Source organism: Xyrauchen texanus, chromosome 2, assembly GCF_025860055.1.
Source record: "Xyrauchen texanus isolate HMW12.3.18 chromosome 2, RBS_HiC_50CHRs, whole genome shotgun sequence".
In the NCBI taxonomy this organism is placed as follows: domain Eukaryota; kingdom Metazoa; phylum Chordata; class Actinopteri; order Cypriniformes; family Catostomidae; genus Xyrauchen; species Xyrauchen texanus.
The window spans coordinates 30,501,532-30,527,845 of record NC_068277.1 but is presented as its reverse complement, the minus strand read 5'-3'; the positions used below and the strand labels follow the sequence as shown (position 1 = coordinate 30,527,845).

The following is a 26,314-nucleotide window of genomic DNA, read 5'->3' as shown; positions in this document are numbered from 1 at the left end:
CTAGATAACTTTCTAGATAGCCTTGGTTAAGATAAAAATGATTACCTACATTGGCTAAGAATTATTAAGCAGTTTTTTTATTTTATACTATTATTTCTCAACATCTGATTTGAATGTATTTTTCATTCACACTGTGTTGACAATTTCCTATGTGGTGCAGTTTTTTGTATGTGAATATTTTTTGCACACCTATAATGAAAAGAACTTTGATTTCTCTTACCAGGTTACCTCGTGTACTATTAAAAATCATATGTTATTTGAATCATGTTGGGGTTACATTTTAGTTCAGATCATTTAGAAGTTGAAAAATCTAATTGTGAATCATCCTAAAAGTTTAAAAAGAAATTATTTTATTTAAAAAAAAAAAAAAAATCGCCCATCCCTACAGTCAAGGTCAAAGTTTCCCTGGTGTGGAGTGATTCTACAGTGCATATTTGTTCCTTAAGCCAATGCTAAGTCTCTCACACACCCTGCTCCAATACTCCACCTAAATGGATTATGATTAGCCTGAACCATTGCGCAACAACCTGTTGAAGTGAGCAAACTTTATTAACCCCACAAGATTGAGGACTGCTATCAGCAAAACAGGAATAAGGATCAACCAAACTGTGTCAACCACACTCTCTTTCTCTCACACATTCTGCCTTGTAAATACTTCACAACAAGAGGGAAGGAGGACACGGGGAACCAGGTTTCTTCAGTCACAGGTAACGCTCTTTTAATTGGTTACATTTTCTAGTTTACAGCGTCAAAATAATTCATCAGCTTCCCAATAACTCGTCAGCTTTTCAATAACTCATTAGCTTTACAAACAGATTTCTGGACCCAGACTCTCTCTCTCTCTCTCTGCTGGTGGCGTGGCTGCTTATATGCCGCTCTCCCCATGCTCACTGGAATCAGAGACAGGTGTTAGACATAATCTAGCTCAGGTGCAAGCGCCCTTACCGCTTTTTCTCTCTCTGGACAGACGATTGACCACACACCCTCTACTACACCCCCGTTTCCCTCCCTTTCATGTAACTCTTAATTCCCAAACATTCTCCAACAAACTTTATTTGTCTTTGTCTTTTTGTCTTTTTCCTTCTCAATTGTTCTTTCTCCCACTAATTCTCCATTTCTGTCCTTCTCTGCAGGAACAGACAGTGTGGCGACAGCTGGAGGCAACCAAGAGGACGGGCAGAGAGAACTGCCCTACTATTATCCATTACATAAATAAATACCAAAAATGCAGTAAAGCATGCAGCGGGCCGATGTAGCAGTGCTACTGGATGGGTGGCAGTGCATTTCACAGCTCATGACAAAACCCAACGACTATTACTGCACAGACTGACTGACAGTTGTCCCATTGTTTGCTAAGCATCACTTCTGGATTGATCAATTAATGTGTGTTTTATCAAAAGCAAGACTATGACTCGCATGGCTCCATCATTTCCATGAGCTAAAATACACAAACTATTTAGATACATATGCTTCCCATAGCATTCAGAATAATCAGTCTATGTTTGAAATAAAAGAAAATACTGACAAATCTCATAAAAGTTCTTACTTATTTCTATTTTTTTACAGCCTTTAAAAAAACTCTCATGTGTCCTGATAAAGAATTTGCACACATTGGTCAATAAAAACTGCAATATGTAAATAATTGCACCTGCAGTATGTGCTATTAATAATGTTAGATAAAGATGTTAAATAACTTTCTCTCCTCCATGGAACACAAAAGGAGATGTTAGGCAGAATGTTATCCTCAGACACCATTTACTTTAATTGTATGAAAAACAGATCCAATGAAAAATATAGCTGCAAGCAGTAATTTCGGGGGCAAGCAGAACAATGGCAGAAAATGGGACTGCCGAAAATCAATGCTTGAATGCTATATTCAAAGTGATTTATAATCCATGAACTCAATAACTTATAATGTAATAGAATTTCATTTCACTTTTGACCAATAGCGGCGATGTCGTTGTGCAGCGGCGATGTCGTCATCCAATTCCGGGAGCTCAAGGGACCGGCCAGCCATGAAGCGGGCCGCACTCATCCCGAGCTCGGACGGAAGCAAGCAAGCGTGCTGGGGAGGCGGGTTGTTCGAGGGGATTTACCCAGTGAACAAAGCCCATCATTATCCCCAAATCGCCTTCATCGCCCGCGGCACCTGCCCCAATCCCGTAGGAAGGAGGCGAGGTGCGGGGGGGGTGGCTGAAGTGGCTTTCTCTCATGACAAAAGAAAGCCACAACCGCAATGCTGCCATGGCTATGTTCTTGCACTGCGAACATAAACCATTCGTAAAACGCTGCCTGCGTGTGATCGCAGCCCAGGCACGCAAGTCTGCTTTTATGACCCTCAGAGGTGGGGAGAAATCAACCGCATCCAGAAACTACATAGAGGTGGAAACACATCTTTAAAAAGACGCGTCCTGAAAATGACGTTCAATGCCAGCTGTGTATTTGCTCTTTTAGAGAAACTAACTCTTTTATAGAAAATAACTCTTTTAACTGCGCTGTCGAAGTGCCCAGGGGCAAACTGCACTGCCGTGCAGAAAGGAGAAGGCCACTGAAGTGTGCCGTAGATCCAACAGCAGGCAAGCGTCAGAGGAACAGGAACATGTGTGTAACTCGCAGCTGACTGCATACACGACCATCGGCTCCGAAGAAAATTTCTGAATGAACTCCACGCATTTCCCCGCTTTTATACCCATATGTCCGGGGGCAGGTATGCAAATACTGTCTGCCTTATTCTCATTGGCCTTTTTTCATAGATCAGAGGCATATTCAGCACTCAAGAGAGACCCCTAGTGTCGCTTCTTTGACAACGTCGAAGTAAGCGACAGACGGGGCACACTAACAAACACAATAGGTGCCTATGCCCCTTCAGTGCTTGGCCCCTAATAAATGCTGACTGAGGCTAACATTCTACATAACATCTATTTGTGTGTTGCACATAAGAAAAAAAGACATTTGGAACACTGTGGTACTGTAGAGCTGTTCTATTGCAACTTCACCAAACCAGCAAGGTGTCTGGTCAAAATAAAGTACTAGTGAAAAGCAAATCCAGCAACACTCGTGGAATGGAAAAATGTAAGGAATAATGCCAATGCCTTTTCAGCACAAAGGCCTTCATCAAGGATAAAAGCTTTGAGTAAATGCTGAAATAATTCAAATGTATGGGCAGACTATCCCTTTAACCCTCTGGGGTCGACGGACACGCCGGCTCGTCCTGCTGGATTTTTTCGTCATTACAGTGGAAACAACATAACATTCTCCGTCATTTTTGGGCATGACATCATTAGAGACTATAAAGGGTCTACTTTTATTTGTGTACATTCACAATAACAACAAAACCTTGTACTTTTGTAAAATAAAGAAAATAAAAAGGGTGAGCTGTCAACAGTCTCTCGGTTCGAGAGCATATATCTGAAACACGTCACAAAAATGAACTGAAACTCTGCGAATACTTATCACACAAACATTAAATATATGTCTAAAGAAAGCTTAAAATGTCTACTTTTAAATAAAACAATTCAAATTTAAAACAAATATTCTCCTGCAATGTAATTGGTATGAAACAAAGCGATGTACAATTTGTCCTGGCTCAGCTAATTATCCCTAATGTGATCACACCCACGGGCAGAGGGCACTATTCAAATGGTAATGTGCTGAGACAATCAATGCAAATCGTAAATGCCCCGACTGTGCCGTTAAAAACAAAGTTCCTTCACTTTTCTGCGCATTTAAAAGACAGCACGATACACAAGTGAGAAAGCTCTTGGATAGTGACGAAGAGTTACAAATTTCCTCAGAAGTAGAGCGGTTCTCTGATGAACATTTGTATTTTGAAGAGAGACTTGATCCAGCCGAGGATAAAATTTCAGACAAGTAAGTCATTTAGTTTTAATTAGTTGACATGCTATTTTTTATACACATGTACATATTTTACTAGTGGGACTTGCCAGCCAGGATTCAGAGTATTGAAATTTGAAATATGTCCTAATAAGCAAGTTTTAGTTACATTTAAATGCTGTTTTTGCTAAAGCAGGTATTTAAATTCTATGCTGTATAATATAAATATGATATGTAATATGATATAAAAATAATATGAATGTTTAGATTAGATTTTAACTAGTGTTTATGCTGCCTCATTATCATCAACAAAGCTTGTGCTTGCAAATATGTGTTCAGGTTAAATTTGTAAAATTCACTCACATTCATATTATAATGATTTCTGAAGTATCATGTGACACTGAAGACTGCAGTAATGATGCTGAAAATTCAGCTTTGATCTCAAATGGCATTTTACAATATATTCAAATAGAAAACTGTTTTTAACTTGTAAAAATAGTTCACAGTATCACAGTTTTTACTGTATTTTAGTTCAAATAAATGCAATCTTGGTGAGCAGAAGAGACTTATTTTAGATGGTAGTGTAGGTCTAAAATTAAGTAAAGTCTTTAGGTATAGACAATGTATAGTCAGATTACTTCTTTTAACTTAAAACTTGATTTTATTATTAAGTCTCCTAACATGCATTCTCTCTCTGTCACATTCCTCATTGATTGGCCCAGGGGAGGGGTCTTTTGTCTCCTTAGGTTTGAATTACAATCAATATTCATGATAGTTCACGCCTCCTTGCATATGACCTTTCTAACACTAAAGGTGTCTTAAAAAGTGAAATTACTATATTGTTTTGTATAAATGAGTGATCATGGTTTTCACATAATTTTGTAGCAACAACTCTAGGCTACAAGATCGAGTTCTCAAAAGGCTTGTGGAAAAATTTTTAGTATGTGTTATATGGCCTTATTTCAATTACAAAAATTTTTTTTTTTTCAAAAACATGCAAACAAAAACATGTATTTTCTCAAAAATACAAACAGGTACACACATGTTGCTCACATATTATTGTAGCCCAGTTTGTGCTGAATACAGTGTTATCAGACTTTAGCCATTAATGTGTTTTTAAGCAACTGAAAAAGCACAAATGTCAAGGCATGTCAAAACATCTCCAGGGCCCAAAAAAACCCCTCAGACCCCAGAGGGTTAACATCAAATAAATTGTCCCACAGATAACTCCAACAGAGAGTGTTAACAACCTGCTGAAAACTGCTGATGCCCACAATATGCAGCCCACCCCCACAAGTGTTAACTCTGTGGCTTTATTTCTAGCTTTATCGCTTCTCCAAACTGGACTTAGCTTGGCATTGGGTTACACGCTGCTGCTTGGCAGGGATATTTCGAGAGCCTGGTCAAGCTGTTTTCAAAATGTACGGGCTCCAAGAAAGTGCTTCAGGATAAACACTCCTCCAGAACTGCTTCAAAATCTGGCACAAAGTACTATATTTAATCACAACAGAGTCACAACACAATAAATGCTGGTAGAGTCTAATGAGGTGAGGGACATGATTCAGGTATGCCACAGTGGGCTTTGGGTCGGCACAGTCCTTCATACTTGCAGTGGGGAAAACTGTGATGGGAAACTCAAAGCCAACTAGCCATCAAGCAATAGCGTGGCGGATAGGAGTACCCAGCCAAAGACAAAAGGAGACAAAAACTTGTCACAAATGGTAATTTACACTTGGAATTTAATGAGCTATTTCTACCTTTAAAAACTACTTTAGCTGGTGTAACACAATGTATTCATGTTCATTCATATATGCTTTTTTAAACTATAGCAGTTAACGTTGTTTTTGTTTTTTACAGTGCAGTACACTTGGATACATTTTAAATTTAGTTGAAGATATTACAGGGATAGTTTACCTAAAAATAAAAAAAAAATCATAATTTACCCACCCTCATGCCTTCTAAGATGTGTATGATTTGTTTCTTCTGCTGAATACACACATACACACACACACATACACAAAGATTTTTAGAAGAATATTTCAGCTCTGTAAGTCCATACAATGCAAGTAAATGGTGATCAGGCCTTTGAAGCTCCAAAAAGGAGCTTCATAAGTCATCATAAAAGTAATCCATACGACCCAAGTGGTTTAATCAGTGTCTTCTGAAGTGATCCAGTTGTTTTTTTGTGAGAACAGACCAAACTCCTTTTCACTGTACCTCTTGCCAATGCAGTCTCTAGGCACGATCATGATTTTAATCACGATTACACTTCCTAGTGCTTGATGCATGCACAGAATGCTAAATGGCCATATAGGAAGTGTAATCAAACTTGAAATCATGGTCACAAGGCAGACTGCTCTCAAGATAAATTTGTTACATTTTGGTCTGTTATCACCCAAAACCAATTGAATAGTTTCAGAAGACATTGTTTAAACGATTGGAGTCTGATGGATTATGTTTATGCTGACTATATCTGGAATTTGCATGGCACTCCCCTAAAAGGGAGCTGGAATGCAGGATTCATTCAGATTTTTTCTTCGGAGCCGAGCGGTTGTACTACCAGCGAGCTGACTACTACTGCTGTTCCATTCACCTCTACAGAAGCGTATTCTGATGGCTATACGGTGCATTCCAACGGCTTTCTCTCCTTCTGCACGCCAACTGCAGATTAGCTCCTGGGCGCTTCGACAGCGCTACTAAAGAGTATATTTTCTGCTAAAAGAATATATTTCTTAGAAGAGCACACACATCGATGTTGAACGTCTTTTTCAAGATGCCTTTCCATCCTTGTGTGATTCCTGGGTGCGATCATTATCTCTCCACCTCCGACAGCCACAGGCACTGCCTCACGCTGCGATCACACTGAGGCAGCATTTGTGGATGGCGAGAAAATGACCATGGCAACGTCGCGGTCATAGCTTTCCTTCTTCAAATGGGGGAAAGCCACTCCAGCTAACCCCTGCATTGCGCCTTCTACCCACAGGTATGAGGCTAGCCCGATTGGTGCTGGAGGCGATTTGGGGAGTTCAATGGGCACGGTTTCACCGGGTAATTCCCTGCGGACCTCCCGTTCCCCAGCAAGCTTGTTTGCCCCGTCCGGTTCTGAAATGTTGGATCTCCAATGGCCAGCTTGACGTCTCTATCGGGGCCCGCGAGCTGGATGAGTCTTCGATTGCTGCATCGGAGAGCGCACTGGCGATGTCGGACACTGAGGACTTGACGCTCTGAGCAGCTCTTTGTCTGCTTTGGTGGACAGCAGAAAGGGAACGCCATCTCCAAACAGAGGCTTGCCCACTGGATTGTGGACGCCATTGCATTGGCCTACCAGACCCAGGCCGTGCCTGCCCCCTTGTGGGTTTGAGCACACTCTACAAGGAGTGTGGCGTCCTTGTGGGCACTGACCAATGGCACCTCTCTAGCAGACATCTGCAGAGCAGCGGGCTGGGCAACACCCAAAACCTTAGCGAGATTTTACAATCTCTGGGTTGAGCCGGTTTCGTCCCATGTTCTTTCAGGTATGAACAGGTAGAGTTTGGTAATACAGAACAGCTGGTCAGGTGTATCGCTTGCGTATTGTGCCTTTCCACTCGAGCACCAGTCGAGTTCACGAAGTTGTGGACCCTTGATGTCCTTCCTCCCTACCCCTATGGTTCGCAAACTCTGCGGAAGATTTCGCAGCCAGCCCCACTACAGGGTCTAATATGCCCTGTATTGGGATAGGTGTTCCACAGGTGCCGATTACTCCGGCAGCCCCTGTGATGTATATTCCACAGTACAGTCTCCCTTTCGCGGACTTGCATCTCCCTTGGGCAGAGCTCTCTCTGCCCTGGTCGCTGTGTTTGTAGAGCCCCCCTTTTGTGGCTGGACCTACCACCACGCCTCTTCCATGTGTGGCTGCTGAGCAAACGTGTAGTATTGCCACATGTTGCCCTCCCCTTTTGGGAAGGATGTGGTCTTCGTAGGGTCTTTTCCCACTGAAAGAATAGGAAAGGAAAAGAACACCTTCCCCAATGGGTATGATAGCATTTGATGGCCCCAGGCGAATCGAATACTCTGTGGAGAGAAAACACAGAGAGGAAAGGCCGGGGTTGGCATGGCCTGCTCCCATGCTAGTTACGTTGTTTCCCCCCCTCAGGGATGTGGGGAACTACATGACATCTTTTGGGGCATTGGGAGAGGTTACGTGCAGTCTGCTGCACCTGCTATTACGCACGCAGCAGCTTGCTCTCACCTGCATCGGCAGTTCACGTAACACGGTTCAGCTGTTGTTGCGGACCTACCAACAGTGTAGGGAAAAGTAAAAAAAAAAGTGACTACAGAACCATCCAGGACCACAACAGCCAGAGTGGTTCAAATAGAAGAAAGTGGAAGTGGTTTGACCAAATGGACGCTATCTATCAAAATAGACCAGCGAGCAATGGGAGGGAGAGTGTCCTGGACTCAGCCATGGCATTGTTGGAGTCCACGATGGAGGATGGTACATTTTGTTACGTTAACTCTATATTCTGCTTGAAAGCTTCACTTTATTTAGTTGACCAACTACTGGAAAGCTTACTTCTAAAACAACAAGGCCAATTTAACTGATACACTTGTGTAAAATCACCGTGCAACAACTGCTTTATGCAGCACAATGAGCTTGTAGCTAACAGCTAACGGTCATGTTATTGTTTATTGTCAGTTAGCGTTTAAGAAGATGTCAAACCAGTAGAGGCGGTGCAACTATGACGATCAGCCTATAATCCCACCCATGTTGAGGCAGCACTAAACTGCAGTGGAAAAGCAAGCTCACAAAAGTAAAGCGAGCAGAGTCGAGTCAAACCGCAACATGCAGTGGAAAAGTGCAAGAACTGTACTGTATTAGGCTACCTATGGTAGTTGTGGCAGAAAAAGTTTCTAAATGTATTTAGACTGCTGTTTTTCATTACAAAAATGCCATATTTACTATTACTAACCATGGAAGGGAGGAGCCATGCATGGTTTTACCTACGGTTACCATGAACTATAACAAATATAATTGTTAAAACTATGGATACTATGTAAGAACTATGGTGCATTTTCATAATTATGGACCAAGCTATCAGTTAATATGGGTCCGATGTTGCAGGCTCCTGGATGCAGATGGAAAATGATAGCTTGGTCCATAAATATGAAAATGCACCATATTTATGCATGAATTAGCTCTTTCGCTCTCCTCTCTCCTCTCCACCAACAGTTGGTGTGTTGTGGGCATACTGGTGCAATATGGCTGCCATCGCATCATCCAGGTGGGTGCTGCACACTGGTGTGATTGAGGAGAGTCCCATGTTCATGTAAAGTGCTATGAGTGTAGTGTCAGAAAACAGATATATAAATGTAACATTCAATGTTCTTAGAGGTCATCCGATATAATGTTTTACCAATTAATCGGCTCACATAGTTGCATTTTTTATTATCGCATTTGTAAAAAATCAACGCAGATAATTTCCGATAGTTTTTGGTTTTGTTTTTTTATTCCTCCGTGGCCGGCGTTTGAGGGTTCTACAGTTGGAACTCTACAGAATAATAGCACCCTCTAGAGTTTAAATTAAAAGCAATCAGTGACTTAAGGGGCACGTTCAATCTCAAAACGGTGTGCATCATTTTGCTACGGTTTCCGGGTTGAATGACGTTTCCTCGAAATGGTGTGAAACAGTGTGCAATGGGCTTTGAGGTAAGTTTTCTCTCGTTTGGTGGGTGTGTCAGAGGTGTTACCCAATCAGCAGTGACGTGTATATAAACCCCGCCATATTAAAAAGGCAGAGCGCACAATGGATCCAACTAAAGTCCTTTATAATTGTGTCCACTGCAGCTTGGTGTATGCAAAAATGTAAGATATTAGAATACATTTTTGGCTTGTCATCCTGAAATGCGAGGGAAATGTTGGATCACCATAATTAGGAACCACAGATCCCACATATCCCTTCACTCGATTGCGATGTTCTCTGCTATTCTGGACAGCAAGGGCAGTGACTGTAACATCGAGCATATTTTGTAGTGTTAAACATATTTACACGTAAACACATATTAAAACCGATTTCATCAGGCTCTGAAAATTCTTTGGAAAGAACGCAAAGAATGGCCTTCTCAGCTGCCATAATTGCAACGTTGCGTAACAGAACAGGGTGTTTAACGCACCACCATTTCAGTTTAAATAAACATTTTGTCTAGGCTGAATGTGCCTCAGGTGAAGTACGCTGTGTCACGTGACTAGGCAATGCAGAGAGACGGAAAATTCAGAAACAGATTAAAACAATGACAGAGAAAAGCCAAGGTATGTTTATAATAAAAGTTGATATTGCAGATAGTCATGGTATAATAAATAACTTAAGACAACAAAAATTAAATAGTAGGTGGTATGATAGGGGAAAGGACAATGTCAATTCTGTTACAAAATAATCAGCATGGGGCATGTTAATTTTGTTATAAAGATCCGAACTATTTTACATTGAGTGGAAAGTTTTCATTCTTACTATGGATTTTGAAAACAATCAGCTGATTATTCGGCCATCTGCCTGTTTTCCCACCTTAGTTATATCAGTATTGGCAAAGCCCACTATCGGTCAACCTCTACCTTTTAATTGTAAAAAAAATAATAACAAAAATCAAGGAACATTTTATTCCTCATGACATGACCCATTTAACATGCAATTTCTAATTGATCTGACCCTTAAAAATTACTTTTGTCTGTGTAACCCAAAATCCTTTAAAGTATTCATGTTTATTTATTCATGAAGTTTTTGACTTGGATTTAGAATGTTACAACATGATGCACATTTTTATGTAACCTGACAAAATGTTTTTACAGTGCACTCTGTTGACCTCTGAGAACAATTTTAGTTATTTTTGGCAGACCATATTTGATCAATATGTTGTTAGTTTGGTTGCACTTTACATTACTGATGTATATGTATTTCTAATGATTTTGTTATGTGGAATTGCTTGTAATGACACAGTGTTATTTATAATAATATAATAATTGATTATGGTAGCACCTAAGACACGTAAGATATACAATGTAATACAAAGTGTTAGTCAGTATAGCTCCATCAGAACATGCACTTGATCATCTGCATGATGTAGAATGTTACTGCACTATAAAAAGTTACATGTACCTCAATTATCTGTTCTACTTGATCTAACCCATGGTCAGGTACACTTAATCAGATTAAATTACGTTTTTGACTTCAGTAAAACCAGTTAACTTTAATGTTACTGCATGAAGCACGTTTCATTTTCCGTCACAAAATATTTTACAGTGTGTAGCGACTCACAGGTAGTAAGTGAAAGCACCGAGGCCGGCGGGGACGGTGGTCAGTCCTCGTCCAGAGCAGTCCGCTCCTCCGTCCTGATCACAGCGGCACAGAGGCGAGCATGTGGCCGGAGTAGACTGTCCTGCTCCCGCAGCAACAGCAGCAGCGTGAACCCCAATCCACAACCCCAGCATAAGCATCCGGATGGTCAGCAATGCCATTATTTTCCTCCTTTTCACCCCAAAGCCCCTCGAAGGCAAATCTGCGATGTTTCTTTCGCCAGTCAATGGAGGTGGTGATAGTTCCTTTAACCAGAAAACAAGTACAATATCAGAATCTCGGAAGACTTTAGGTTGAATTCGCTCGGACTGGTGGGGGCAAGTTAACGGAGTTCAAAACGACGTTACAAATGTGTCCTAAAAAGATATACGTTACCTTCTTTTCTTTTAGCCACGGTCGTTGTAAATAAGTGCTCTTACCTAATGCCCGCGAAGCACAAGCAGATCGGGCCAGTCAATGGTCATTCTGTGCGGTGTCTAGAGCCTCACACCTCCAAAAACACAAATAAAGAGTTTTTAGCGTGGATCCCCGGGTCTTGACAGACGGGGTTCTGGGAAAAACCGTGAGGAAACACGGCTGGTAATAACCTATTTTCACTCCCTTTCTCTGATTTGTTTCCTGTAGAAAAACACTGTCAGCTCTCTCTCTCTCTCTCTCTCTCTCTCTCTCTCTCTCTCTCTCTCTCTCTCTCTCTCTCTCTCTCTCTCTTTTCAATTCAATTTAAAGTACAATATTGCCAAAGCATTAATACACAAAACTAATAATGACAAGACAAATAATAATAATAATACAGTAACAAATAAGAATAAAAATAGAATTAAAAAAGGTGCCAGATAATGAATAAAATAAAATAAAAACTATAATAACGATATACACTATACAATCTAAAATAAAATAAGCCTTTAACACAACATTATGAACATAAGAAAATAAAAGTACTGTGACTGAAGTATAATACTTATTTTTACTGTTGTTATTATTATTACAGTATTTTAATATTATTATTATAACATACATTTGTATTATAATTACTCATATAATTATTATTTTATCATAATATCATAAAATAACTTTCACACATTGAATTTAGTTTTCTGTAAATTTTGTATTAAAGCATTACACCCACACACACAGAGAGAGAGAGAGAGAGAGATAGAGAGAGAGAGAGAGAGAGAGAGAGAGAGAGAGAGAGAGAGAGAGAGAGAGAGAGAGAGAGAGATACAGTATTTTCCTTTTCCTGTAAATCAATAAATTAACCAAAATTAATATTGCTGTTCAAAACAAGTTAAAAGAATAGTTTGACCGTAAATGAAAATTCTCTTATCCTTTACTCACCCTGATGGCATCCCAGATATGTTTCACTTTTCTTCTTCTGCTGAACACAATGAAGACTTTCATTGAAAGAATATTTCAGCTCTGTAAATACAATGCAGGTGAATGGTGATCAAAGTTTTGCAGCTCCAAAAGCACATAAAGACAGCATAAAAGTAATCCATAAGACTCCAGTGGTTTATTCCATGTCTTCATAAGTTATATGACAGGTGTGGGTGGGAAACAGATCAATATTTAAGTCCTTTTTACTATCAATCTCTTTCACTTTCACACTTTTGTTTTTGGCGATTAGCATTAGTCCTGCATATCGCCACCTCTTGGTCAGGGAGGGGAATTAATACAAAAAAAGGACTTTGATCTGTTTCTCACCCACACCTGTCATATCGCTTCTGAAGATATGGATTAAACCACTGGAGTCATATGGATTACTTTTGTGGTGGCAGCCTTTTTGGAGCTTAAAAATTTTGGTATGGATCTGAGGGTGAGTAAACGATGAGAGAATTTTCCTTTTTGGATGAACTATACCTTTCTTACAATGAAAGTGAATGGGGCCAATTTGTGGAGAGTTTAAAGGATGAAATGTGAAGCTTATAATATTATATAAATACTTAAATGCTTTCTTATGCTAAAAGTTGTGTATTATTTGAGCTTTAAAGTTGTTTAAATAGTGTTTTAACAGTATTTTTTGGGTTTATGGTGTTGTGTCGTCATGGCAAAGAGTTGTAAAATTGGATATCATGTTAAATAAACTCTTTTTATACACTTAAAATGTTAGTAAGTGATTTATCACACTAAAATCACATTAACATGCATATTGTTTACATCTTGTGGCAATACATTTGAAAATGTAAGTATTTGTTTTTTTAAAAGGATGGACTAGTCTAAATTAATTTGTGTGGTAATCAACATTTTGCCACAAATGCTGTTGAATGAGCTTAGCTTGAATTAAACCCGGAATATTCCTTTAAGGGCTTATTGTTCACTTGGGCAACTGTGGGCCAGCTGCAAAAATGAAAAAGGCCACTTTGAGGACATTAAAAACAGGTAAACTAATACAAATGTATTACTGCAGTAAGAAAAAATGGTAAAAATTTGAATCAGATTATTTGGAATTCCCAGTGGCCATTATCGTTTCAATTATCCCTCTACAAGAGAACCACAAAACACTAAATGCCAAACCAAATGCAGAAAGTGAAAATGTATTTATGGGCCGAATTTAAGGATAAACTATTAACAAATGAGGGGTTGTATGAAATGTGGCTCATAGGACAGTACATTGGGTTCTTTTGCTTTACACTCTCTGCAAGAACAAGAGGGGAAATGTAAAGTGACTACGTACTAGTTCAGTAGTTGATGTTGCACAGAGAACACGGCCAAAAATAAAATTAAAATAAATACAAAACAAAAATAATTGGGAACGATTTTGAAACCATGAACTAAATATGAAACCAAGATAGATATCCAAAATGTTTAAATCTTATACTGTATATGGCAAAAATCAGCTGCTCAAATAGAATCATACCAGGTAAAGTATTTGCCTTAAATAAGCTTTGAAATAAAAATATCACATAGAATTTTGTAGGATCTGTAATTCAGTTAAATTATACTTGGTCATGTGTCTAAATACTTTTGCTAGGTATTGTGTAAATACTGGGTAGGCTATTGTGTATTTTAAACATCAGTTGTGGGCTTCCAAAGTTTGGACTTTTAAGTCATATTTGAAAAGACCAACATAATACAATATACAGGCTATTCATTTTAGCTTCAATCTAGCCCAAATTGTATGTGATAACATAAGAGAAAGACTGTCTAAATCTGCCATTACTCTTGTTTCTCACAGCTTTATAAGCCATATTAAAGTTTTTTGTTAATGTCTGCACAGCTAAACACTTTGCTGCACCACCCATTGGATTATATGGCACTGACTCATAAACTAAGAGGATGAAAAGAGAATGACAGATTCTATTTGTTTTATTTTTTTTATTTTTGGCAGGAGTGTCTGTGATTTGGAAATTCTTCCATGTTACCTTCTTGATACAAGCCCTACTTCAATGACGTCAGGTTTATCTGAAATCACTAAAGCTTGCTTTTATAGGCAGATATTTGTCTAGACTCAGCTCATTATCTTATCTGCCAACCGCTATGCCTTGCACCATTATCATTCTGGTACATTTGACTATGTTTTTTTGCTGTGTTTTTATCACATTTTCTTTCACATTTAATGCTTGTGTGGTGAAATTGTCCTTTAGATTTGCTGGACATAATATGCATTTAGCAGTTAGTTAACAAAGATTTGAAGTGTTAACGAGCATTGCCCAATAGTAAAATGTAGTGAAACACACAAAGTTCAAAGTAAATTGGTAATCCTCTAAGGATATTTTAAATCTTCCCAAACTGTTAAAATAGCCAAATTGATGATAATAACCTGGCAATTAATATTTCCCTTTTTAACATTACTTTGTTGTTTATCTCTTGATCTGCTCTGAGTAACTATAAGTATGTGTGCTTGGAGTAATCATAAGGCATACTCTGTACTGTTTGCTTGTTTGGGGAACAGGTGAGTATTGGACATCCTCCACCTCCAGTGTCAATATTTTATTTTTAAATATATTATATTTTATATATATTATTTGAGTTTAAAAATATATCATACATAGGATAATTTATGAGATTTCACAAGATATGGGTGTAAAAAGTAGAAATAGTGAAAGTATGGATACTGAGTGAAAATTTTACTCAATTAAAAGTTCAAGTATCTAGCCAAAAACATGCTTGAGCGAAAGTAAAAAAGTTTTCACATTAAATTATACTTCCATCCATCCATCCATCTTCAACCGCTTATCCGAAGTCGGGTCGCGGGGGCAGCTGCTCCAGCAGGGGGCCCCAAACTTCCCTATCCCGAGCCACATTAACCAGCTCTGACTGGGCGACCCCGAGGCGTTCCCAGGCCAGTGTGGAGATGTAATCTCTCCACCTAGTCCTGGGTCTTCCCCGAGGCCTCCTCCCAGCTGGACGTGCCTGAAACACCTCCCTAGGGAGGCGGCCAGGGGGCATCCTTACCAGATGCCCAAACCACCTCAACTGGTGTAAGTAAGTAATTATACTTATGTATTAAAAAAAAAAAAAAAAAAAAAAAAATATTATATATATATATACTTTTTTTTTTTATTTTTATTTTTTTAATACATATATATTTATATATAAGATCAAGAGAGGAGATTGAGAGAGAGGGTGTTGTTAAATTTTATTGGTATAAGTAGACTTTTTACTGTCTCTGACGACTGTCATATATCTCCACCAGTGGCATTCGCAACTGTCACGGTCTCGTGTCATCCACACCATGTTTCGTGTCCGCTCCGCCACTCAAGTCTCTCGAGTCTTCCAGGGCTCCTCCTCTCGAGTCTTCCAGGGCTCCTCCTCCCGAGCCTCCTAGGGCTCTGCCTCTCCAGTCTCTCGAGTCTTCCAGGGGTCCTCCTCCCGAGCCTCCCAGGGCTCCGCCTCTCAAGTCTCACGAGCCTTCCAGGGCTGCTCCTCTCGAGCCTCCTAGGGCTCCGCCTCTCCAGTCTCTTGAGTCTTCTAGGGCTCCGCCTCTCCGGTCTCTCCAGTCTTCCAGGGCTCCGCCTCTCCAGTCTCTCGAGCCTTCCAGGGCTCCGCCTCTCAAGCCTCTCGAGCCTTCCAGGGCTCCGCCTCTCAAGTCTCTCGAGCCTCCCAGGGCTCCTCCTCTCGAACCTCCCAGGGCTCCGCCTCTCAAGCCTCTCGAGCCTTCCAGGGCTCTGCCTCTCAAGCCTCTCGAGCCTTCCAGGGCTCCGCCTCTCAAGTCTCTCGAGCCTCCCAGGGCTCCTCCTCTCGAACTTCCCAGGGCTCCGCCTCTCAAGCCTCTCGAGCCTTCCAGGGCTCTGCCGCTCAAGCCTCTCGAGCCTCCCAGGGCTCCGCTTCTCAAGCCTCTCGAGCCTCCCAGGGCTCCGCCTCTCAAGCCTCTCGAGCCTCCCAGGGCTCCGCCTCTCAAGTCTCTCGAGCCTCCCAGGGCTCCGCCTCTCAAGCCTCTCGAGCCTTCCAGGGCTCCGCCTCTCAACCCTCTCGAGCCTTTTTTATTTTTTTTAATACATATATATTTATATATAAGATCAAGAGAGGAGATTGAGAGAGAGGGTGTTGTTAAATTTTATTGGTATAAGTAGACTTTTTACTGTCTCTGACGACAGTCATATATCTCCACCAGTGGCATTCGCAACTGTCACGGTCTCGTGTCGTCCGCACCATGTTTCGTGTCATCCGCACCGTGTTTTCTGTTTCACCTTGTCCGCACCTGTTCGTCATTTTGTTATCACAGTTTCTGTCCATTTAAACCCCGCTGTTTTCTCCTTCCCCTGTCGATCGTTGATGTTCCATGTCTCCACTCATGTATTGTTTGACTCGCGCTTCATGTTCCCTGCCTGCCTGTCTGTCAGCCCGTTCATAGTTACCCCGTTCTCTGTCCGTCCAAGGTTACCCTGTCGTTCTCCGCCCTCCGTTTCCTCTTGTATTTAGTTTGCCTTTTTCCATCGAGGACTTTCTTTTGTTCCTGTGTTTTGTTTATTCAGTTCTTTGTTTCAATAAAGCCCGCATTTGGATCCACACACCCGTCTGCCTTCTTCTACTTCCACTAGTCATTACAGAACGATCGACCCAAAAATGGATCCAGTGGCATTACGTGCAAGTTACCAGCTCCTCTGTCTGAAGCAAGAAGACCGTCCAATAGAGGACCACGTTCGCGACTTTCTCCATCTGGCGAACTTTACAGACTTCCCGGACTCAGCATTGGTGGTCTTCTTCAGGGACAACTTGAACCCCTCTCTGAGGGAGCGGTTGCCACAGGCAATGCACGGCTGGACTCTCTGCGACTTCCTGGAGGCGACCCCACTAGTGTGCGGCTCACCGCTCACTGTGGGCGTCGCTGAGGAGGTTCCTACCTCACCAGCCACAGTGGAGACCCCTCAGCCATCCCTGGAGCTCCCTGACACACCAGCCCCACCTGTCAGCGAGCAACCCCCCACGCCAGTTGCTTCCCTTGAACCTGCACGGTCAACTTCGTCCGCCCGGAGGAGGAAGAGAAGACGGGCTTCAGCCTCCCGGCCCACGCCTGCCCCGGTCTGCGAGCCAGAGCCCACGCCTGCCACGGTCAGCGAGCCTGAGCCCTCGTCAGCCACGGTCAGCGAGCCTGAGCCCTCGTCAGCCACGGTCAACGAGCCTGAGCCCTTAGCCCCCGATGTCCCTGAGCCAGCGCCTGTAGCCTCGACCGTCCCTGAGTCAGCACCTGTAGCCTCGACCGTCCCTGAGCCAGCGCCTGTAGCCTCGACCGTCCCTGAGCCAGCGCCAGTAGCCTCGACCGTCCAAGAGCCACCGCCAGTAGCCATGACCGTCCAAGAGGCCCCGCCTCTCAAGTCTCTCGAGCCTCCCAGGGCTCCTCCTCTCCAGCCTCCCAGGGCTCCGCCACTCAAGTCTCTCGAGTCTTCCAGAGCTCCTCCTCTCGAGCCTCCCAGGGCTCTGCCACTCAAGTCTCTCGAGTCTTCCAGGGCTCCTCCTCTCGAGTCTTCTAGGGCTCCTCCTCCCGAGCCTCCTAGGGCTCCGCCTCTCCAGTCTCTCGAGTCTTCTAGGGGTCCTCCTCCCAAGCCTCCCAGGGCTCCGCCTCTCAAGTCTCTCGAGCCTTCCAGGGCTGCTCCTCTCGAGCCTCCTAGGGCTCCGCCTCTCCAGTCTCTTGAGTCTTCTAGGGCTCCGCCTCTCCAGTCTCTCGAGTCTTCCAGGGCTCCGCCTCTCCAGTCTCTCGAGCCTTCCAGGGCTCCGCCTCTCAAGCCTCTCGAGCCTTCCAGGGGCTCCGCCTCTCAAGCCTCTCGAGCCTTCCAGGGCTCCGCCTCTCAAGCCTATCGAGCCTCCCAGGGCTCCGCCTCTCAAGCCTCTCGAGCCTCCCAGGGCTCCGCCTCTCAAGTCTCTCGAGCCTCCCAGGGCTCCACCTCTCAAGCCTCTCGAGCCTCCCAGGGCTCCGCCTCTCAAGCCTCTCGAGCCTCCCAGGGCTCCGCCTCTCAAGTCTCTCGAGCCTCCCAGGGCTCCGCCTCTCAAGCCTCTCGAGCTTCCAGGGCTCCGCCTCTCAAGTCTCTCAAGCCTCCTAGGGCTCCTCCTCTCGAGCCTTCCAGGGCTCCGCCTCCCAAGTCTCTCGAGCCTCCCAGGGCTCCGCCTCTCGAGCCTCCTACGGCTCAGCCTCCCATGGCTCCGCCTCCCGAGCTTCCCATGGCTCCGCCTCCTATGGCTCAGCCTTCCGTGGCTCCGCCTCCCGAGCCTCCCACGGCACCGCCTTCAGAGCCTCCTAGGGCCTCGCCTCTAGAGGCCCCTGCAGCGCACCCTTCCTCGGCTCCGCCTTCGAAGCCTCCCTCAGCCTCGCCTCCGACGCCTCCAAGGTCCTTCCCGGCTCTGCCTCTCCCGGCTCGGCCTACGAGGCCTCCCTTGGCTCCACCAGCCTCTGTTCTGCGGCCACCTCCCAGGTCTCCTGTACCAGCCCCTGCCCAGAGGCCAGCTCCCAGGCCACCCAAACCAGCTCCTGCCCCATGGCCCGCTCCCAGACCTCCTAATCTGGTGCTCGCCTTGTGGCCAGCTCCCGAGCCCCTCAGGCCTATCCCTGTCTTGTGGCCACCTCCCAGACCTCCTAAACCTGTTCCTACCCAGAGGAGGCTCCCCAGGCCACCTGACCCTGGCCCCGTCTCACACCCCCATAGAATGCTTGCCTGCCCACTCGGCCTCCCTGGTCTGCCTGCCTGCCCTCTCAGCCTTCCTGGTCTGCCTATCTGCCCTTTGTACCCCCATGGCCTGTTTCTATGCCCCTTGTGCCCCCGTGGTCTGTCTCTGTGCCCCTTGTTTCCCCCCTAGTCTGTCTGTTCTCTCCCTAATCTACCCCCCTCTCTCCTGGTTTCTTCAGTCTTTTTTATTGTTTTGTTGTTTGTGTTAGGACCGTCTGGTATCCGGTCCTTTTGAGGGGGGATTATGTCACGGTCTCGTGTCGTCCGCACCATGTTTCGTGTCATCTGCACCGTGTTTTCTGTTTCACCCAGCACTGATCCCGTTCTATGTCACGTTTTCCCTGTTGTCCGCCCTGAGTCTCACTGTCCGTGTGTAAACTTCACTTCCCGTCTTTCCCGGCGCTGTCACAGCTTTATTGTCCACACCTGTTCGTCATTTTGTTATCACAGTGTCTGTCCATTTAAACCCCGCTGTTTTCTCCTTCCCCTGTCGATCGTTGATGTTCCATGTCTCCACTCATGTATTGTTTGACTCGTGCTTCATGTTCCCTGCCTGCCTCTCCGTCAGCGCGTTCATGGTTACCCCGTTCTCTGTCCGTCCAAGGTTACCCTGTCGTTCTCCGCCCTCCGTTTCCTCTTGTATTTAGTTTGCCTTTTTCCCATCGAGGACTTTCTTTTGTTCCTGTGTTTTGTTTATTCAGTTCTTTGTTTCAATAAAGCCCGCATTTGGATCCACACACCCGTCTGCCTTCTTCTACTTCCACTATTCATTACAGAAACCTGGTCAAATTATTTTTATGTGGCCTGTTTTATATAACAGTAATTTCCTGGTGGAATGAAACCTAGAGGTGCTAAAACAACAATTACTTTTATACATTTTCACTTAAATCATGAGTAAAAGTGCAGATTATTAGTTTATAAACTTTTCACTCTGTTCCTCACACAATGCTATCATGTGACATACACTCACCTAAAGGATTATTAGGAACACCATACTAATACTGTGTTTGACCCCCTTTCGCCTTCAGAACTGCCTTAATTCTACGCGGCATTGATTCAACAAGATGCTGAAAGCATTCTTTAGAAATGTTGGCCCATATTGATAGGATAGCATCTTGCAGTTGATGGAGATTTGTGGGATGCACATCCAGGGCACGAAGCTCCCGTTCCACCACATCCCAAAGATGATCTATTGGGTTGAGATCTGGTGACTGTGGGGGCCATTTTAGTACAGTGAACTCATTGTCATGTTCAAGAAACCAATTTGAAATGATTCAAGCTTTGTAACATGGTGCATTATCCTGCTGGAAGTAGCCATCAGAGGATGGGTACATGGTGGCCATAAAGGGATGGACATGGTCAGAAACAATGCTCAGGTAGGCCGTGGCATTTAAACAATGCCCAATTGGCACTAAGGGGCCTAAAGTGTGCCAAGAAAACATCCCCCACACCATTACACCACAACCACCAGCCTGCACAGTGGTAACAAGGCATGATGGATCCATGTTCTCATTCTGTTTACGCCAAATTCTGACTCTACCATCTAAATGTCTCAACAGAAATCGAGACTCATCAGACCAGGCAACATTTTTCCAGTCTTCAACTGTCCAATTTTGGTGAGCTCTTGCAAATTGTAGCCTCTTTTTCCTATTTGTAGTGGAGATGAGTGGTACCCGGTGGGGTCTTCTGCTGTTGTAGCCCATCCGCCTCAAGGTTGTGCGTGTTGTGGCTTCACAAATGCTTTGCTGCATACCTCGGTTGTAACGAGTGGTTATTTCAGGCAAAGTTGCTCTTCTATCAGCTTGAATCAGTCGGCCCATTCTACTTTGACCTCTAGCATCAACAAGGCATTTTCACCCACAGGACTGCCGCATACTGGATGTTTTTCCCTTTTCACACCATTCTTTGTAAACCCTAGAAATGGTTGTGCATGAAAATAACAGTAACTGAGCAGATTGTGAAATACTCAGACCGGCCCGTCTGGCACCAACAACCATGCCACGCTCAAAATTGCTTAAATCACCTTTCTTTCCCATTCTGACATTCAGTTTGGAGTTCAGGAGATTGTCTTGACCAGGACCAACACCTAAATGCATTGAAGCAACTGCCATGTGATTGGTTGATTAGATGATTGCATTAATGAGAAATTGAACAGGTGTTCCTAATAATCCTTTAGGTGAATGTATAAACACTTTAACTATTGTGCATGGCTTATTTTAATGTTTGCATTACATATCCAACTTCATTTAATAGCTTGTTTAATTGTGATCAAATTGTGCGGTAGCTCAACAGAGTGTTGCGTATGCAATACATAGAACTGGGGTACTCACTAATATTCACTAAGATTCCATCATTTTAATTATCATTATTATTATCATTATAATTGTTGGTTTTATAGTTATTATTATAATTAATAGTTGCCTAACAACAAATAATATAAATAGGATTTAAAGGTGCACTCAGTAATATTTCCTCATTAAAAAAGTTTGAATCCTAAAAAATTCATAGTAATTTTGAAACATAGGTATAAAATCATGAGCAATTACATGAGTTGAAGACTCCTGTCAGTTGCCTTAGAAAAGCTGTTTTATTCAACACTGAGAGGGTCGACATGGCAGCCGGCATGGTAGAATCACATGACCAGCTGAATACTACTTGCTTAATCTCAGTAACTACCTTGATATAGGACACTTTCACTTTTGAATAAAATTAATCATGGCTAACTGTATAGTGAATCTCTACAATTGCATCTGAAACTAAAAACGTTTTAGTTTTTAAATGATCCCCTTTTCTCCCAATTTGGAATGCCCTATTCCCACTACTTAGTAGGTCCTTATGGCGGCACGGTTACACCAAATACGGGTGGCGGAGGACAAGCCTCAGTTGCCTCCGCTTCTGAGACCGACAATCCGTGCATCTTATCACTTGGCTCATTGTGTATGACATTGCAGAGACTCTGCACGTGGGGGCTCATGCTACTCTCCGCGATCTATGCGCAACTTACCACATGCCCTACTGAGAGCGAGAACCACTAATCGTGACCATGTGGAGGTTAACCTATGTGACTCTACCCTCTCTAGCAACCAGGCCAGTTTGGTTGCTTAGGAGACCTGGCTGGAGTCACTCAGAACACCCTGGATTCAAACTCGTGAGCGTCTCCAGGTGCAGTAGTCAGCGTCAATATTCACTGAGCTACCCAGGCCCCCTCGTACTCATAGTTTTTGATGAATACTTCACATTCAGTCATGTGGTCACATATGGTCTAGTCGCACAAATATTTAAATGTACCCAAAGCTCAAATCAGATCCGGAATTCTATCTCTGCCATGTGACACTGCATTTGAAATCTGGTCTGTCTTCTGTCATTTGTCAGATGCAGTGAAAAGGTGACTTCAGTCCAGTAAGGCAAAAGAAAAGAAAATATCTGCAAAAATGTAGTGAGTACTTTTACAGTTTAAATAAAACTGTAAGGAGTAAAAAGTATTTTTTCTTTGAATGTAGTTCAGTAAAAGTACAAGTATTCTGTTTAAATTGTACTTGAGTAAAGAATGCAGTAATATAATGCATTATACATTTAATGCTTCAGTCTGATTCTCAGTATATCCAGCAGCAGTCGCTGATCCCATGGGCAGGAAGGGCCTGCAAGGCAATGAGTTTTCATGCAAATAAAATTTGCATTAGTAACAGTGGCAAATGACCAGTGAAAAGGCTCTTGTGCAACTTGTTATAATAGATGGTAAAAAGAGGAAATGAAATGGGTGAGAGCACATTTGAATGGCACATACTGTATCAAGATCCCCCCATAAATAGACAGTGACTATCAAAACAGCATTATCAAAGCTGGGAAACAGTGAGAGGGAAATACAGACACAAGGATCTGTTGGTACAAAAGTACAATAGGACAAAGTGTTGTATCTGCACTAATTGGTTAGAACGAAAGAAAGAAAGAAAGAAAGTAATTTAGCAACATTGGGGTACAGCATGGCTAAAGACACACCATAAGGAAAATTATCTTTTTATAGGTCACAAAATGTATCAAGATTGATGGACCAACATTATTTGTGTGAAAAGAAATAATAAGGAATGGCTGTTTAGATTAAAACTTGAGCAGGGCAGGATCTCCCTCACAAGCTCAAGTGAAGAAAAGGGTAGAATTGTATCATCATGGTATTAACCCAAAACCTAACGATATGTACTGGAACTGAACACTCACGCAGCCTCGACTGAATACACACACAAACCCCCACCTCACCCCTCGACAGAATACACATGCAACCACCCATTTTATGTTATTGCCCCCTGTAACCGTTCTAGATCCAGACTTTGTGAACAGAGGGGGTGCACACTCTTGATCCACGCCGGGGCAAGATGTGCTGAATCGCCTCTGTCTGCTGTTTCACCGGCGAGAACTGCTGGGTGAAGTCCTCAACAGTGTCGCTGAAGAGGCCGACCTGGGAAATGGGGAGTTTAGGAAGCGTGCCTTGTCCGTGTCCCACATCTCAGCCACAGGTGGCACTCCTGGATCACAAGCATGGACATCATCTGCCCGAGTGCACGCACGGTGACCTTAGTCACACGGAGGTCGCGGTCAGTGGCCGAGCGCAGTTCTTGTACCACCCCAGGATCAGAACTTCCCTCGTCTAGCTTTCATAGCCTTGGCCTGATGGACCTGGAGAAGGGTCATGGCATGAAGGGCGGAAGCGGCCTTCCCAGCAGTGCTGTAGGCTTTTGTCATCAGTGACGACGTCGCTCTACAGGCTCGGGAGGGTAATGCTGGGTGACTACGCCAGGGCACAGGTGTGCGGCAATCACTTTATACACCTGGGGTATCGTGGCATAACCCTCGGCCATCCCCCCATCAAGGGTAATGAGGGCAGACGAGCCGAAGGATTGCGTTCGGGCAGAAGAATGGGGGGTATGGAGTGGCGCACCGAACCCAGAAACCAGTCATCCAAATGCGATTGTTGGTGGGCAGGTGGAATATTCCAATCCTGCCCAACACTCGCGGCAGCCCTGGCAAGCATGACGGACAGCTCTGCGTCGGCCTCAGACTGGGCTGCCACACCCGAAGGCGGCAGCCCTGTCGAGTCCTCGATGTCTGACATCACCAAGGCGCCCACCGATGCAGCGATTGAGGCAAGCCTGAGTCATCCAAGTGCTGGACGAAAGCAAATTAGTTTATCGGGGAGTTGGCAGTCTATGGGGATTTACCTGGTGGAGCCATACTCACTGAAGCTCCCAAATTGCCTCCGGTGTAAGCCGACGTGGTCTCCTACACGTAGGTAGGAGGAGCCGTAAGGGTGGACAGCCGAAGTCACTCGGAAGAAGGAAAGCCTGCTACATTGCCATGATCATGTTCTCGCAGTGAGAACATGAACCATCCACGAACGCTGGATGTGGATCACGCTTCCAAGAGTGACCCCTAGTATCACTATTCGACACAATGTCAAAGTAAGTGACAGAAGGGGAACTGCACATAGATGGAAAGGCATCTTTAAAAAGATACTCTCCATCAGTGCTTCACCCTTTTAGAGAAAATCACTGCACTTATCTGTGCAAGGAGAGAGAACCTGCTGTAAATGTGCTATATATCCAACAGCTTTAAACACTCTTCGAGGTGAATGGAAGGCCAGTGGAAGCTCTACACTGATCGGCTCCGTAGAACAAATCTAGTGGATGCAAGCCGTCTCCTTGTATACCCGCATGTCCAGGGGAGTGGCATGCAAATTCCACTTGTCAATTCTCATTGGCCTTTTCTCAAATATCAGAGGTGATTGGGGCTCCCAAGTTCAACCCCTAGTGTCACTACATTGACACAACACCGAGTGAGTGACAGACAGAGAATGACAAATAAGTATTCAGTCTCAAAATAAATGTGATAATTTCATAGATTCTCATTTGCTACATAAATTTGCTTCATTTGAAAAAATATCAAAATATTACATAAAATGACCATAAAATTAACTCCACTGTAAAAAAAAAGTAACCTGCGTTTAATATGTTTTGGGGGGCTATTTCTAACTGACCTTTAAAATACGTTTTGTTGGTGTAATCATTTGTCATGTATTCAGGTTGGTTCAGGGATTTTAACTTATATTTATGACTTGAAGCCCCCCCCTCCCCCCATGCACCACCCCCCAAAGAAAACTGTTAAATAACCAGTTACCACATAAAGCACATATTCAGGTTAACATTTTCTTTTGCAGTGTATATCTTCAAAAATTGCATAGCTTAATTTTTTATTTTTTTTTAAAGGATTAACAAGACACTTTTTTTTTTAAAACAAATGAAAAATGATGTGTTTTGGCTAGCAACCCCATATACAGTTATGTGGTGTTGCTGTTATATGTGTTAACCCCAAAGATAGTAACAGCAAACAGAAATACATACAGAAATGGTAGTTTCCATCAAAATATCACAATTAGACAGCATGTGGAATTAAAACAATAAATGAATTAATAATTACAATTTTTTTATGAACAAAATATAGGCTAATTTGCTCTGAAAAAGAGTTCAGACAAAATATTATGATTTTACAGTTTATCACAATTTTAGAAAGGTTTAAAAAAAATGATGACAGCTAGTCAGACATTTAAGTCGTAAAACCTCTTAATAGAAAGCAACTTAATAATGGTTATGGAATAATAAAATCCTTGTGGAAGAGGTGTGACTTCAGCAATTTCTTGAAGGTGATGATCTCACCAGATCGGGAGGAGGTTGTAATTTTAACACATTTTTAAAAAAGTAAACAAATATATCTCCAACAATGTTTTGATAACAGTTTTTATTATCATATTATTTTTTTCATTTATGTAATGTGGAATTGCCCTGACATTGTTTGCAACACTTACCAAATAATGGACCATACAAACACTTACCAAATAACAGAACATATTAAAATATTTAAGGTATTTCAGGTATTTTAAATTGTATACTTTTTTATTTTTATGTTATTTATAGTTTTTTGCTAGAAAATGGCAATCATAGAAATCATGTTTTTAACTGCAGACTATTTAGACATATAGTTACAGGGTTGAAAAAATTGAAAATCTCATAG

At 42.9% G+C, this 26,314-nt stretch overlaps 1 protein-coding gene across 2 annotated transcripts in view; it reads right to left on the bottom strand.

Annotated features, from left to right (window-relative positions):
* Positions 1-11,795, bottom strand: part of lgr4 (leucine-rich repeat containing G protein-coupled receptor 4) — a 184,843-nt gene extending 173,048 nt beyond the window's left edge. For both annotated transcript variants that reach the window (XM_052146356.1, XM_052146346.1), the window contains exons 1-2: positions 11,582-11,795; positions 11,124-11,407 (exon numbers count right to left, since the gene is read on the bottom strand). In XM_052146356.1, coding sequence (XP_052002316.1) covers positions 11,124-11,323 — 200 coding nt within the window. In that variant the 5' untranslated portion in view covers positions 11,324-11,407; positions 11,582-11,795. The remainder of the gene's footprint in view (positions 1-11,123; positions 11,408-11,581) is intronic.
* Positions 11,796-26,314: the final 14,519 nt, after the last annotated feature.